This window comes from Hypomesus transpacificus, chromosome 15, assembly GCF_021917145.1.
Source record: "Hypomesus transpacificus isolate Combined female chromosome 15, fHypTra1, whole genome shotgun sequence".
In the NCBI taxonomy this organism is placed as follows: domain Eukaryota; kingdom Metazoa; phylum Chordata; class Actinopteri; order Osmeriformes; family Osmeridae; genus Hypomesus; species Hypomesus transpacificus.
Window position 1 is genome coordinate 11,932,711 of NC_061074.1, and position 16,854 is coordinate 11,949,564.

The window sequence follows — 16,854 nt, forward strand, 5'->3', positions numbered from 1 at the left end:
TTCAGGGGTCCTACAACTGTGTACGACTTTGTGTTTTCGATTCAGTTTTGGGGGTTGGACGTTTTATATCGAGTTAGGATGGCTCTGAAAATACGTGATGTATTCACCCTTACAAGTGGGCCAAATTGTAGGAAGCAGAAAGGGGTTTGACTGGTGGATCTGCATTCCTCAAGGCAGACTACAGGAAATAGAGACATTTCCAACTGAAGCCACCAAGCTGTGCTTTGGCAGGTTTACAGAATAGGGTTCACTTGCTCTATGACTGCATCATTAAGATATACTTTAGGTGCTGTTTTCTGTCAACAGTTCGGGTGGTGTGGGGTGAGGCTATCGGCATAAGGTTACAGAACTTTGACATGCTGTATGTGTGTAATGATCTGTCTTTCTTCTTTGAAGAAGTGACCGTTTTGTAGCATGCATGCTGGCTGAAAGGTTTGTAGCTTGCAGATATAAAAGCTTTTTGCTCTTTTCCTTTGACAGTGTTAAGTTAACTTTATTTGTACAAAATAATAGGTCAGTATAAAACATTATTACACGTATAAAATAGTCCCCTTAAAAACAATATATTCTTGTTATACATAGTGATAAATATGTGGTACTATTTTATAACAGACTATCTAGAAGCTGATTTGTAAGTCTCTAAACTAGTGTCATAGCAACCCTAGCAGTATAAAAAACCTATTGACCACGATGCAGTTCACCAGGCCGACCAAAGTGTAGGTGATGAATTTATACGGAACTTCGATTTCTTTTCTTCTTCTGGCTTCTCTGTCATGAACAGGCACTCTGTACCACGAACACAGCACCCTCAAACTCACTGTTTTTGCCACTTGCCGTGTGAGGACCAATGCAGCCACGCCCAGCGTGAAACGGGCGGTGCCCATTGCCAGGCCAGCTAGTGTCAGGGAGGGCAGGGGTACGGGCAAAACCCCCTGGGGTTCAAAAGTCTCCCCCAGCTGCTCGTTGACCCAGTAACCCACAGAGCAGCCAGCGGCCGATCCAAAGATGGTGGTGGTGTCCCCCCGTGTGGTGCTGTAATGGTCCAGCTCGGGGTATGTGTAGCACAGGAACAGGGGCAGCGCCAACGCCACGATGGGGGACAACGGGCTGGTGAGCTGGAGGACTTCGAAGGTTTCCCAATATGGGTAGGTGATCAGCATCACCACAGCAGAGATCAGGGCACCGCAGATCACGTCCTGAATCCAGAAAGGGAGTCACGCATTACCACCGGAATCCCATGGCGTTGCTCTGAGTATAATTAGATACTGTCCACAAATAGAAACTATCCAATAGAAACTATCCACAGTGAACATAACCAAACGAATGAATGAAGAATATCGAGCACTGTGTTCTCAGGACACCTCTAGCCCAGTTTTCCTTCAGCCCAGACCCTGATGTCATCCCTCTACGGAGTGGATGTCAAAATAGGTGGTAGGTTGCCCTGCTTTAGACTTCCAGCCCGCCAGCCAGACATAGCATGAATAATAAATCCGCCATGGGCTTGAATGTTTCATCCAGTGGTCTATGGAGAGCAGAGGAGAGAGAGAGAGGGGACTCACCAGAGCTGAGTGCATGCCGGTGTAGAGGCGGCTCAGGCACACCAGTCCGGACATCACCACTGCCACCAGCAGACCCACCTCGAACTGGAACTGGGACACACACACACACACAGAGACACACACAGACATTTCCTAGGATATCCTCCATTTCATCCTAAACGCAAAACATCTCTCTTTTCCCTTTTTGTAGACGATTCATTGTCCCCTACTTTTGTTTCTGGGATCGAGCTGACCATTCATCGAGCCCCGCAAGCTAAGGCCACTACATCTTCTGTGTGCCGATCCTTTATTAGACGGGTTTGATGCATGGACTGTCTCCAGGCCATCCTTCCTTTTGACTCATCTGTCCGTCCATCTCCCCTTCCCTGATCCCTCCTTTTCCATCATCCACCTATTGGTGGTTTTGTCTCCCCCCTCCATTTCAATGACAGTGAGGGGAGAGTGTGTGTTTATTCATTGACCCTCCCTCCCCTGCCCCTCCCTCCCCCCCCCTCCATCCCTCTTTCTCTTTCCCTGTGTCTGTTCCTGTCTTTGCAGCTGGAAGCCTTTTCAGAGAGAGAGTTCATGAAGGGAGGCCCCCTAAATGGACACAAAGGATCCTGGGGTGGAGGGGGGGGGGGTTGGGGGGGGCGCTGTGTGATTGACTGTCCTGACCTTTGACACCACCGCTGCTTAAAAGACCTAAAAGTCGCCCCGAGGCCTTTTCAGAGCACTGTTGAAGTTTACTACAGATCTATAGGTGTTTGTTTCCATTCACAGACTCATGTCAGTGGAGCTTCTGTGGAGTGAATTCACTGTATTTGGGATGTGTCTTTTGTCTCGAAGTTGGAAATATTCAAGTTGGGGTTGTGAGAAATGAGGTTGAACTGGAATGGAGTGAAAGTCGCATTTAGGAGACAACTCTGTGATTGAGTCAAATGCAGTGTTTGGGTCACTTATTGAGTTCTCTGCTGTTGGCCCGAATAAGAGAAAGAGAGTGTGTGTGTGTGAGAGAGAGAGAGAGAGAGAGAGAGAGAGAGAGAGAGAGAGAGAGAGAGAGAGAGAGGGAGAGAGGGAGGGAGGGAGAGGGAGAGGGAGAGGGAGAGGGAGAGGGAGAGGGAGAGGGAGAGGGGAGAGAGGGAGAGAGAAAGGAAGGGGTGAGAGGGAGAGATGGGGAAGGAAAGCAATAAAAAGACAAGGACAGAGAGAAAACGAGAAGGAGAGACAGAGAGTAAAACAGAATGAGAGAGAGGGAGATGGAAGGAGAGAGAAATTGAAAAGGAAGAAGAGAGAGAGTGACAGTCATTTACTCAAGACAGTCTATCAGAGGAACAAACAGCAGCTGGGTGGGTGTGGCAAATGGTGACTGATGATGACTGGCGACTCCACCCCTCCCAGTTCATTGTCCAACTGGTCGGCTAGGACTCAAGTAAGACAACATTGACACACCCTCCTCCTTTATAAAGGGACAGGCATCCTTCTTGCTGTTTTAGAAGATTTAAGTGAACTGTCCACTATGTAGTCTTAAAGTTAAAACCTCTACCTACCATTAAAATGTGTACATACATCCACTGCAAGACTGTGTTAACCTACTAAGCTAGAGCCCAGATAAATGGACAAAACAGAAACCTGCAGGCCTCGAACAAAGGGGCAAACCCACCCAAGCTACATCAACCCCACTGGCACAACAGCAAGAGCCATCCAGTAACCCCGAAGCTGCGGTGGACACTGTTTCCTGGAGATCTCGTAACACCAGATGGTGTTGGTTTGGAGTGCGTGTGCGTTCCCACCTACCTGCACCCGGGAGGGGGCACTGAGGAGCAGGGTGAAGAAGATGGACGTGGCGGCGATGGCGTGGGTGGAGGGCAGGCCGTACTCCGCCTCTACGCGGCTCTCCAGCTTCACCACGGGGGGCGACAGGGGACGGGGCAGCTTCAGCACGTCCTTCAGGACCTGGCCGATGTACATCACCAGCTGGGGGGGGGGGGGGGGGGGGGGGGGGGATTAAACAGTGGTGATCCTGCATCCTGGCGCCACGTTTTAAATATTAAAATGAGCACTGAGAGGTTAGCAGTACACTGGAGACCGACACTCGATATCGCCAAATGTAATCACACACATGATATTCCATGCCTGTATCTCTCCATCTTCTCGACCGCGTGAGCAGAGGAGAAACAAAGAGAACTTCAAAATAAGAGTTCAAAGCCTGATTGTCTACCATTCTCCTGCTCTCAGGCGCACAAAGTCTCCTCGAAATAAGTCGTCATGGTCCACACCACAACAGTTCCCCCCGCGAGACTGGGGCTGCTACGACAGGCTGCAGGTAGTTACACAGTAACATGAGCTATAGACCAGGCTGCTCTGCTGAATCTGTCTCCAATAGACAGTGTCTGGAGTGAATCTGTGACACACACACACACTGTCTTTCTCACAGCCACATACAGTTCTCCATCACTCTTCATCTGTTGCAGAGTCACAACCACACACACTACAGACCTAAGCAGATATGGAATTTGTCGTGTGTGTGTGTGTAGAGACACCGTCTGGGTCATTCTAACTGAGCCATCTCCGTAGGGATCCACAGGGCCAGACGTCGCAGACAGTGATTTATTTAGAGCTTGGGCCTGTATATTTTATGCGTCTTTAATGGCTGTCGTTGCAAGGGAGTAGTGGGGAGGTATTTTTCAACAGGGAGGCCATGCTGTTAAAATAAAGATAGTAATGTAGAGGGAGGGAGGGAGGGAGAGAGACAGAGAGAGGGAGAGAGAGAGAGTTATTTCTGTTGTCATGGACGTAGTGTGGGATTGGGTAATGGGTGAGTGTTACCATGGCAAACGGAGATAAAATTGTTCTCTGATTTTTTACCTCATAGTGAGCCTAGCAACCAGAGACGATAAAATAGAATCAGAAAGAAAAAGATAAAGACGGTGAGATGTGTGTGCATGTACTACTTTAAATGAATATATATTGTAAGACAAAGAAAGAGAGAAACAGAAAGAAAACAGACTTGTGTCTCTTTCATAACCAGCATGTTACATTGGCTTTAGTTTTTTTTTACACTTAGTGAAGTTGGTTTAGCCTTACTTTACTTGAATGATGTCAGTCGTTGACAACCGCAATATTAGCTTATTCCACTGTTGTGCATTCGGACACTGGCACACAGTCAGCAACAAGGCAGAAAATGAAGGGGAAATTCTTAGGGGAGATGAGGGAACGTTTTTAGGCACCAGCCCAGGAGACAGTGAGTGGCCATGGAGAGAGAAACGTCCCATGAATGAGTGTATTGATCGAGCCCAGAGTGTGTTTGGACTTTGGTCTGTCAACAAATGTAGTGTGGGGGACGGTGTTGGTGTATGTGTCTCGTCATGTCTAATAAGTGTATTATTCAGCTCGTACGGGATTTTGGTTTGTCAAATGTAATTCAAAATGTAGGTTAACTGTTTAATTAGGCTGCTAAATTAAAAGCACGTTTGGGTTAATTGGAAGAAAAACTGGCTAACTCAATTCTTACATTGGGGGAGTGCTCCAGTATAGAGGCTGTTATCTCATGGATTTAAGGACGTTATCAGCATTAAGGGGAAGTGTATGTGTTTGTTTCTGCGTGAGTCCGAGGGAGAGAAAGCTTCTGTGTTTGTGAGTGTCTCAGTGTGTGTGCGTGAAGGCATGGTGTGAACTCTAGATAACTTCATCTCCACAATAGGGAGCAGGGCTTTAGAAGTGCAGTGCAATTTACCCCCGGGGCCAGACAGGCCAAATGAGCCTATGGAGGAGACAACCTCAAAGCAATGAGGAGGTCAATAAACCAGCCTGGCGAGACTTGGAAGTGCAGAATAGACAACTGAGCTTGTAATGTCTAACTCAGAGTAATTACAGCCTGCCTCTGGCCACTGTGTGTGTGTGTGTGTGTACGTGTGTGTGTGTGCGTGTGTGTGTGTGTGGAGGGCCAGTGTTGAATCATACAAGTGTCTGAAGACCCCCTGAGGGCCATAATAAGGGGTTCAGTCAGAGGACACATGCCATGCACTGGAGGAGAAGACAGGCATGCAGGGCACACAAACACATTGACACTATGTGCGTGTGTGTGGGTGTGTGTTTGTGTGTGTGTTTTTATTTTCGTCCAAATGGAGTTGTCCAAATTCCGAGTGTGTGCCGAGCACGTGGGCTACCATTCACTTTGACAGATGTAGAACCTGGATGTGCGAGCTTGTCAAGTCCTCTTTCCATTCATAAGACCGGACCACTTGAAAACTAGAGTTTGTCATCGTGAGTTCTAAGTGTTCAGGCTTGACCCCCTCGTGTTGCCTCCTCCTATTCGAGGCTCCGGTCAGCCTGGCTGGGCCTGGACCTCGTGGTCTGGGAGGGTTGCGTGAGAGGCAGGTCAGGGTGTGGGGGTTCAGGGCAGGATGAAAGAATGTGTGGGTCTAACTAGGAGCGGGGGAGGGGTGGCGGGGGAGCTCCATTGTCACACAGACAGTGACGCGACGTGGAGGTTGTGCTCTACAGAGGCGGCTGTCTGTGACCTCCCGCACGCACACAGGCACACGCGCGCTCAACAAAACACGTATTCGTTTGAGGACACACACACACAGCGGCACACATTCAAAACACAAATCACATTCTGATACACACACGCACACTTCAGTGTCACAGGTAATGCAAGTGATCATTTGGCGCCGGAGAATGTGCTGATCCCCACTGAGGAAGTTTAGAAGGCCTCTTTATCTAACAGGATGCACTGGGACTGGCTGAGAAGCCTGTGACTTACAGCCCACATGTTGACAAGGCGTCGGCACAGGAAGGGGTCCAGGTTCCAGTGGAGGCAGGGCAAGAAGGTGATGTAGAAGATTTCATGTCCTAGACTCGCCGAAACCAGGAAGAGGATATGGAGCAACCAGTTCCGGACCTCGTATACCTGGGCCTGTGGTGTGTACAGTAACACAATGATGACCCATGGTATACAGTAACACAACGATGACCCATGGTTGGGGTGACTAACAGTAACACAGCAAAATACCTTATTTAGAGGCGGAGTCGACTGTCTATGATTAATTATAATTAGCTTTTGTAGGCTATAGTGACAATTGTTCTATTGTGGCATTCCTAAAGTCTGCAGTGTTGCTTTGTCTAGGAATGAGTTTTCAACTTTAGAACATTCTGGGCTGCATTCTCAGAATCAAGCAAGCTCATTGAGTTGGCCTCTAATACAAGCTACCTTTTTTGCTTTTGCCTAAATGTCAAACGACATTTAAATGAATGTAAACATTCTGCTTATCTGCGGAGACACCTGCTCTGCCTTCAGACATAACACCCAACAAGAAAAGCCAGTTGTTGCCTACTTTGTCATATTCTGTCACTCATTTCTATCAGAACTTACATTAGAGGTAAATTCATTTTCGTCATTTGAATTATTGTCCAATGTTTCCTTGGTTATAACAGAGTGTCCATTGAGCCTTATGCAACGCTTTCGAATGTGTATCTCTGTATCATCCGTGTCTTGAAGTGGGTTATCCGTCTTTGGGTGAGCTTCGACGAGGAACAAACCGCATTTTCTCTGGAACTTTGCGACAAGTTCTGAATCATACAAGTATGCTACAATTTCAAACATGATAACTGAACTAAACTAGGTGTTTCAGAATAACATACTATAGTCTAGGTCTCGTTTATGACAGTTGTCAGCCCAGCGCCCTCCAACTGAAGTGAAAAGCGCCGTACAGGTGAGGTCTGACAGGTGTGTGAGAGACGCACATGACTTCGACTTAACGCCCGCCCTTTATGAGACCTGGACATTCCTGTTAGGGTGTGTGCCTTTGTGAATAAGTAAGGGCGCTGGTTTTAATTTTTTTCCACACGTTAAATGCAAATCGTGCCACAGATTCTATCTTGCCTACCTTTATAGAGATAACTGGCTATTTGCTATTGTGTGTCTATTTTGTAATCGATTCGTCAGTTTGAAAAACGAGGTTTTCGTTTTCGGCTTTAAGTTTGGGTTTTTAACATATAGCCTAGGCTTTGTGTAAAGGTCAAAGTTGAATTGTTAAACTGTGACGTGTGATAGGCCTATAGGCCATTTTTCATTACTAATTTAGGCTAATTTAGGCCACATTAATCTAAAAGAATAGCATAGACCTATATGTAGGCTACGTAGGTCTATATGATATACATGGAAAATAATGTACTAGCTATGCTATTGCGCTTAGCCTATAAGCTACATGCAATATTGTACATCACAGTTTTGAGTTCAATGTTGACCTTACAAGTTTCAACAAAGCTTGTAATTTGACCCAAACCGCTTTGATTTAATTAGAGCATACTTTTGTGTATGTGACGTTAGTGTGATGGCGACAGTCAGAGCATTAACTTCTCCCTTTTCTCAGAACGGAAAACAATGTTTCTTTCTACCGAGGTGAATTTTGGTCAATCGGTAAACAACGCGCGTGATCTAATGTGCCGACCGCCGCCTCCTTGTCTTGGTGCGCCTCTTTGCTGGATGTGCACAGATCACTTCGCTGGATTAACCTCGCACTGAAGTCGCATTACATCACCGAATCCCACTCCCGAAGCGTAAAATGAGAACCGTTTAATATTTAAAGGGAAGATCCGAAAATTAAAGCCACGGGAGAGATGCCACAGCTGGATTTTTACAACGGGAAACGTGATGATTTTGGAAAATATAGTGTAGCCTATCAACAAAGTAGACAATTCAACGGAGAGCTAACGCTTTTGTTAACGGGGGCGTGCACCGTCATCAGCATCAGTCTGTCCTCTCCTTTGTGTTTACGGAGAATGTGAATGGCGAAAGATGACATGGCAGAGGTAGACTTGGCATCAAACGGAGCGGAGCCCCCGGGCGTGGCGACAGCATTCCCCTACGAGGAGTATGAATGCAAAATTTGTTACAATTATTTCGACCTTGACCGTCGCGCACCCAAGATATTGGAATGCTTGCACACATTTTGCGAGGAGTGCTTGAACACGCTCCACCTCCGTGAAGAGCGTCCATGGCGCGTAAGCTGTCCTATTTGCCGCCACAGGACGCCCGTACCTGACTATCGGATACAAAACCTGCCCAACAATACAAAAGTGACGGAAGATTTTCCGCTCTACATTGACTTAGACCCATTGCCTCAAGATGCTTTGCCCCCGTATCCTCCACCATTGCACCCCGCGCTAGTCGCGCTCAGACGTGAGGAAACGGGGGCGTCAACGAGTCAAGCGACCCCGTCCACCACCGTGTCCACCGCCACGACCCTTTCGCAGGACTCCGTGCGCTACGACAGCTGTCAAAGTTGTAAACGAGTGGCGTTAACCACGGGTTGCGTGTGCGTGATATTCTCTTTTCTGTCCATGTTAGTTCTGCTGTTCATGGGTTTAATCTTCGTCCACAGCCACAGCAGCAGCCCACCCTCGCCAGCAGGACCTATCTGCCTGTCGATAGCCAGCATTTTAGCCATGTTTTCGGTGGTCGTCACGTGGCTTATCTGCTGGTTAAAATACCGACCGGATCACGAGACAGGCCGATCCTCTGCCACCAGTAATTCCCGGAGAAACGCCTGATGATGATAATTATAACAGTGATTATTGGGGTCAGTGGTGTGAGAGATTTATGTACATATATTCTTGTCAACTGACACCCACTCCCTTTACTTTTTTTGTAATTAATACATGGCCTTTTAGCAGTAGCCTATCGCAAACACCTAAAGGGCCTTCACATGTTCACTGAACAATGGGCTTGCATACATACAGGCCACCACTGATAGTCATATTATGCACTGTTCTGAGAGAGGATTTTATGAGTGTAAACCTGACATGATTGACCTCTCTGGATACTGACATTGGCTTGTATCTGGTTTGCCTGGTTGTGGACTTAATGTGGAGTGCTGTGCCAGTACTCTGCCAAAGGATGCCCTTAGCCTATCTCACTATGCCTCTTACTGTATGTTAAGAATCATTCTCTTCTTTATCCCAAGCACTTACTACACTGTACAGCCTATTTCACCATGTGATGTCTATTTATAGTTGAAGGCTTTCGCAGAAATACAAGGGTTATAAGCTTTTAATAATAGTAATAATATATTCATAGGCCAGAAAGCTTTCCTATATAAGTATGGAAAGTAAATAATCTATCAACATATTTGTACATATCTCACATAATTGATGTGATAATTAAATAGGTGTCACTATTTAAATATGCATGTTTAGGTTAAACTGAGAATATAGGTTTAGAACAGGAGAAAATAAAAAAACTGCCTTTATTCATACATTCAAAATGCAAGTCATTGTCTTCACCCAAGTCCTGGGACAAATATTTACAAATGCTTGGGTGCTTGCTTGATTTTGTTTACCCACGCAATGCAACAAAACCAATGGGAACAGTCTCAATCGAGGCAAATCAAACACACCCGAAAGCCAAGTGAATCAACTTGATACACTCGTTTGTCCAGCCCCTAGCAGAGCTGTCTGATCAAAACCATCCTATAGGCCTCCCTCTCCTGCTCCCTGATCATATTTCACTCTCCTTCTTCCTGTCAACTGATATTCCTGGTTCTGACAGAAATAGGAAGGAGCCATCCATATTGGTTTCAGTGATGGTCCTCATCATGGAAAGATCATGATGCAACAAGAAATTCTAGAAATTCTAGAAAAACGAAAATCCTGCCTTTGCTGATGTGTAACTAGGGAAACAGGCTGGCCAAGAAGCGAACGTGCTCAGTTGTCTCCTTAGGTTCAGCAGTAACCTCATGCACTTCACAAGTTCAGTGTGTATTTCAAGATGTAACAGTCTGAAGACCACTGTGTAAATACCAATGAAGAAAATAGATTCAGTAATCGGATAGATTTGATCAAACCATCAGACATATACATTACTGTATACATTACAAGTATACTGCATTAGCTGTTGCTACACTGTGCTACCAAAAACAACCACAGTTTTACACTTATTAAAACTCAAACTGCAGGTAACAAAAATATCCGTAAGTTTTACTTAAAAATGTACATAGAACGATAAAGCTTTATAGCAGTTACTTACGTTTATAAATTCCTTTTTGAATCGATTTGCAGTAGGATATTGAGACTGTGGAGGGGAAATAGCACTAGGAAGTCATGTACAGACCACAATCATTTTGGCATAGAATACAAAACCTAACATTAGACAGGGCATAGATGGAGAGAGGAGGGATCCATGGATGATCTCATTTGCACATTACCTGTAACTATGCCTCCCTTTAGGGAACTGCAATCTAATCAACAAGTAAGGATGGAAATGTGCGAAACAATCTTCCTCCTACTTTAATCAGTCTGGGGTGCGTTTCCCGAAAGCATCGTAAGCCTAAGTTGATCGTAGAGTCCATCGTACGATGGATCTTAGTTGTACGGGCCGTTTCCCGAAACCATCGTAGCTAAAGAGGCACTTGAAAATCGTCGTAGATCAACGAGAGCTCCAGACCAGTCGTAGATCGCTAAGTGCATCGTAGCACAGAGACTCAGTGGAGACACGCGTAGGCCGACCATGAAAACTACATTAAACTCATGCTGAAAGTTAATTCGGATGGAAAATAAGATTTTTTTGGTCCTCTTTTTACACCAGTTACGCTGGAACTGGGATATTTCTTAGTGAACCATACAAGTTTAACTGCCGAAAAAATATCAGAATCCGGTTTATCCTCAAGTAAATTTAGGTTACACAAAATAATTTGATTTAGTGGGTTTGGCGCATGCAATGAAGGTATTTAAAAAACAAATGTCAGTCTTATTCAAAATACTATAACATTGAAATATGGCTATTGTAATGTGCAATAGAAACTAGAAATGCATTAACGTAACGCTTTTACGAGTACAATAACACAACAACAATTGAACATTGAAGATGTTTATTAGAATTATAGGGCTGGTAGCACGCCAAGCCCGGTGGATGAAGAGGCTGGTGGCAGAGCCGAGCCTGATGTTAGGAGATGGTGGCGCCCAGGAAATGGAAAGACTCCACAGGGTTGACCAGGAAGTCACACATGGTGAAGGGGCTGGGAGGGAGTGAAAACTCGTACGAAAATCATAAAAGCCATTGAAGATAGCCTAAGTCCTGCACTGCAGACTTGTCCCCTCTGATATGGGGAATTGGATGTGGTCTGGGATGTGGCAAAGTAATGCAGTTGTGACAGCCTGCACAGATCTTGACACTGAGGCCTTGGCGAGCCCATGTCCATCTCCAATAACCTCCAGAAAACTGCCAATGGCATAGAACCTTAACACTGCCAGTAGTTGGGTTACAGGGGTCAGTGCAAAGGACCTCCTTGTTAGCCTCTGCAGGTCTGCTTCTATGTGGTTCAGGAGCATCATGATATCATGATGTCATCTGACATATCTTACACTCATAATGAGTATAATTGATCAACCATCAATTAAAGTAGAGTTGATTATTCATGTCAGAAACAATGATTCCATGTTGAAGACATGGGGTATTCATTACTTATGTGTTTGTCATTTGTCACAATGTCATTTGTGGCCAATATGTGATAATTATGAGATTGCAAACATGGTCTTGGGAAGCTGTTGGCCTATGCAAGATTGTAGATATATTCAGCACTAGAAAATAAGACAGTAAATATGTTGGATTGAGATGCTTGTATTTGTACATTGAATTGTTTAGGATGCTAGCTGGGACATGCCATGTGTGATACCATTCATATGCATGGTTTTTAACCTTGCAGTTCAATCAAGTAGTAAATATAGGACTCATATATATATATGCCTATGGAAAGTGGAGTACCAAGAAGAGTTAAAAACCAAGGCACAAGTAGTTTGAGAAATAGTTGTTTTATGGGAGTATGTTCTCCCTGCTCCTGCTCCTCACATGGATCTATAAGGTAAACATGTAAGGATTGGACAGGCAACACTGAATATATGATACAATACACAATTCAGCCTTTACTTAATTTAAATAAACATGGTATGCTTTAGGCTATAAGGTAACCTGAATGTGACACTACCTTGTTGATTGGGCAGAAGAATAGGCACAGAAATGGAGGGCCTTGTGAACTTCATCTCTTCAAACAAAAGCTTCCTCACCTCAATTTGGAGACGAGCCCACTTAATTTCCAAGACCTCCTATTGGTATTTAGCATCCTGTATCGCTGATTGCAAGGTCCTAACACCGGTGTAAAACTCAGATGCAGCATAGTTTGCACGTTCACCTTATTGTCTTTACCTTCATGTAGCATCACATTGAAAAGTACTCAAATAAGTAGCCTATAATAAATGTAAAGTTTTCTGTAGCTACAGAAAATATTTTTTGTGTACCGTAATTCGTCAAATATTTTGGTTAACGTTTTAATTTTAAAGTCTTCAAGTTGCGTCAGAAGAATCACATTTCAGTGCAATGGACAGCGTCTTGTTAAGTGCAACTTAAGAGATACGTACGGTGGTTCTCCTTACGAGCATGTTCGGGAAACGCACGTAAGAAATAACGATGGATCGTTATTTTCATCGTAGAGAACCCTCGTAACAGCTACGATCCATCGTTATCGGGAAACGCACCCCTGGTTGGGATCAACATTAGAAGATGCACTTTCACCCTTTATTTGAGGTAAAGGGTATCTGACTGAATCTGAATATTATTGTATATATTTCAGAGGAACTAGAATTGTGAGGGTATTGATTTTTATGATGAAATGATCCATTGTTGTCAATTTATCTAAATGTATTTGCACAGAGAACTGTTCTGTATGTGGCGTTTTACATACATAACACATTTCAGTAATAAAGTCAATATTCAATGTGTTGCATGTGTATTGACTTTCTCATTCATAAATATGTATTTTTATTGACATAACATTTTTCACAATAAAACAGGAGACTATACTATGATGATAAATATGGGGTGCTATGTCGGCTACATCATCATTTGACTCAACTGATGTAACACCCTTTGACGGCACAAGGTCAGACATGCCCTCTAGTGGTAGACACAAGATCCATCACACTGTCTGAAAGCAGACTCAACATGTGGGGATCCAAAAACTAGGAATATTTCATCTCGATTTATATAAATGTCTGATCTCAAAGTGTATTATTTGTCAGCCGAGTAAACGTCTGTAGGTGGCTCATTTTGGTTTGGTTGTTTTGTTTCTGTTAACTGTAAAGTATATCAGCTGACTGAGTATGCCAGAAAAACTTATATGAGCATCAAAGACTGGGACAGTATGGTCAGAACCATTCGACATTTTCATTTTTCATCATACATGCTCCCCCATATGACTCCTGTTCACTTACATGGCACGTGTATTAAATGACTGGTGGCTGAAGCGAGACAAATCTTCATAGCTCTTATCTCCAAAATCACTATAATCTATAAAGTATGCGCTAGTCCTGGGAAGCCGTTTTGAACTTCTCCCATTTTCTCTCCCTCAGCATTAACTACAACACAGTAGATTCCATGTGTACACTCTGGCACTCAGGGTAAAACCTCATATGAGTATTTTCACATTAACAGGTCCAGTATTGGGTTACTGGACTCACACACACACCCACATATCCACCCACCCACACAGTCACACCCACCTACATATTCAAACACATAAACACACACACACACACACACACAAATACACCCACACACATTCTCTTACATCAATACCATTCCCCTGCCTAGTTCCTAATACTATAACCCCCTTTCTGAAAGAAAAACACATAGGGGGCCGGTTAATCTGTAACTGGCTGTAGGAGAACCATCACTGTCAAAGGGGGAGGGGGTGGTGGTGGGAAGGTGACACCTGAGTACAGGCCTCATAGACTGGGTTCCTGGGGAGAGGAGGCGGGTAGGCCTTAGTAGAGGCTGGGAGGGGTAGAGGCGGCTGGGAGGCCTGGGGAGATGAGCCCTGGTCAGAGGAGGCTGGGAGCCTTGGGGATGTGGGCTGCCTAAGGAGATGAGGCTGGGAGGAGAAGAGGCTGGAAGGAGGCTGGGGGGAGAGGAGGCTGGGGAGAGGAGGCTGGGGAGAGGAGGCTGGGCGGAGAGGAGGCTGGAAGGAGGCTGGGGGGAGAGGAGGCTGGGAGGAGGTTGGGGGGAGAGGAGGTTGGAAAGAGATGAGGCTGGGAGGCCTGGGGAGATTAGGCTGGGAAGAGATGAGGCTGGGAGGAGATGAGGCTGGGAGGAGGTGAGGCTAGGAGTTGAGGAGGTTGGAAAGAGATGAGGCTGGGAGGCCTGGGGGGATAGGCAGATATGAGGCTAAGGTGAGGTGTATGAGGCCTGCCTTGGGAGATGAGGCCAGGGTAGAGGAGGCTAAGATGCCTGAGGAGATGAGGCTGGGAGGTCTCCCGTATGTTTTAATATACCTACCAACTCATATAATCACCTGGAGGCCTTGTGGAACAGATGGGTGCCCCGTATTCACCATACGCACACACATGGTTTCCTTTAGAAATATTTTGTCTCTATCTAGTTTCGAAATATCTTATTTTCTTCCATATCAGATCATTATAATGAAGGAATAATGTGCATTTATTACAGTTGTAAAACACAAAGAGACAATTCCGTAATAATAACTTATTTAACATAATATGTTATATAAGGCACCATTTAAAAAAAAAGAAGATACATTTGGCTGTAAATTAAGAAGCGTTTTATTAATCTGGGAATAGTAATACATAGCTCTAAATTACAATATAATTTCACAGATGTGTACATAGATGTGATGACGTTTTATCTGATGCAACTAATTTATTTCTCATCAAGAGAAATTTCTGACTTTGAATTTCATCCCCGGTAATGGATTAGATACGGGGATTCTGTGTCGCTTTTAAGGTCGCCGAGGTATGCATCTAGCTTCGTTCTGTTTTTCTTCGTTCTTTCTGTTTTCTTGGGGTGTAATATCCTATTTCAATAAGTTCATTGACCCTTTAAATCGCCACCTTCGTAAATATAAGATTGATGCAATTTTTTTCTTGAATGACCGAAAGGAATGACTGAAGTGTGAATGAGTGAAGCAAAAAATGTGAAAAAGAAAGTTCTGCTATTATTTTTAACAAGTCAAGCCCGGTCTCAAGATGCGTATTCATTTGAATCCCTAAATATTGGATACAACATTATACAGCACAATAGGCTAAATTTGATCATTTTATGATTTTTGTTGATATATTTATATCAACAAATTGTAGGCTATATGAAAAGAATCATAATTACCATCAACATAATTAAGTCGCAATTTTGTTATTAAAATGTAATGTTTCGTCGACTTCTAGTTCAAACAGAAGTTGTTACGATTGTCCTTAATATCGCATGAAAGTTAAATTGCCTAATTTTACAATTTAAAATAACTACTAGATTTTAGTTTTTCCATAGCAAAGGTTTATTTGTGTTATACTTATAGCAATAGTCCTGTGAATTTACGTTTTATCGTGAGATTTATTTAAGATTAGTACTTTTGGGGAATAATGTAATCCTTTCAATGGAGGAGAGTAATTGTCTATTTAGCGCGTGAAAGGACCCCCGTTTCCCTTGCTTATTTTCTTCCCCACTAGCCTATTTTTCATTGTCCGCGCGCGTTCCGACAGAAAGACAACATTTGAAGTTTCTTTTCAAACTCACAAAAGAGGTAAATGTTAATTGACTCCAATTTAGCCAGTGGGATACCTATTTTCCGCGTAAATAGAGGTGTATGAAGGTACTCAGGTTCAGATTCCCCCGCTGCTCGCTTTCTTCAGAACTGAAGGAGGCTAAGGATGACAAGAAGGCCTTTTTAGCATCAGGTGCTTACTTGAGGTAAGCGACATACATATGGCTGGTAAGGAATGAGGCCAGTTGCCCAGCAATTGAAAACAAAAATACAAAATAAATACAAAACAATACAGAAATACAAAAATGTTTTACACTTGAGTTTTTAACTTCTGTATCCCAATCACTCTGTTCTTCGAGGATCCATGTACTCCAACAGTGGTTTTAAGGCTCCAAACATGAAATGTGTGAGACTTTAAACAATAATTATTAGCCAATATAAAAAAATGCATGGGTACTATAATTACAGTGCATTGCTTCGGTGACAGTTTAGCTCGTAAACGTTGGATTTTCTCCTCCGGCAAAAGTTCAGCTATTGCCAAGATGCGCGAGGTAATCCGGTTAGGATCACCTGGATGGGGTAACGGCTGCTCTGTAATTATGTTCGTCTGAAGTGCCTTGCGCACCATGAGTGATTCACCTCAAACGTAAAGCGATTTGAAATAACGAATTGATTACGATTTGGTTAGTGCACAAGGTGGCTACCGAGCAAATGTTGGCACGAATGAAAAAACCGTGCCCATATTCTCGTTTTATGTCGTTTAGGCCTATATT

At 44.1% G+C, this 16,854-nt stretch overlaps 2 protein-coding genes across 3 annotated transcripts; one reads left to right on the forward strand and one right to left on the reverse strand.

Annotated features, from left to right (window-relative positions):
- Window positions 1-466: 466 nt before the first annotated feature.
- sgpp2 (sphingosine-1-phosphate phosphatase 2) lies at window positions 467-10,907 on the reverse strand. 2 transcript variants are annotated; one of them, XM_047035643.1, is made up of 6 exons: window positions 10,745-10,907; window positions 10,567-10,611; window positions 6,304-6,456; window positions 3,333-3,512; window positions 1,560-1,649; window positions 467-1,196 (listed from the first exon to the last, which is right to left on the reverse strand). In XM_047035643.1, the coding sequence occupies exons 3-6, from the start codon at window positions 6,310-6,312 to the stop codon at window positions 651-653; spliced, it is 825 nt and encodes a 274-aa protein (XP_046891599.1). In that variant the 5' UTR covers window positions 6,313-6,456; window positions 10,567-10,611; window positions 10,745-10,907; the 3' UTR covers window positions 467-650. The 2 variants fall into 2 exon arrangements, with proteins under 2 accessions (XP_046891599.1, XP_046891598.1); XM_047035642.1 differs by lacking the exons at window positions 10,567-10,611; window positions 10,745-10,907 and adding an exon at window positions 6,913-7,258.
- LOC124477686 (E3 ubiquitin-protein ligase RNF182) lies at window positions 7,516-10,733 on the forward strand. Its single transcript, XM_047035644.1, has one exon. The coding sequence runs from the start codon at window positions 8,328-8,330 to the stop codon at window positions 9,090-9,092; it is 765 nt and encodes a 254-aa protein (XP_046891600.1). The 5' UTR covers window positions 7,516-8,327; the 3' UTR covers window positions 9,093-10,733.
- Window positions 10,908-16,854: the final 5,947 nt, after the last annotated feature.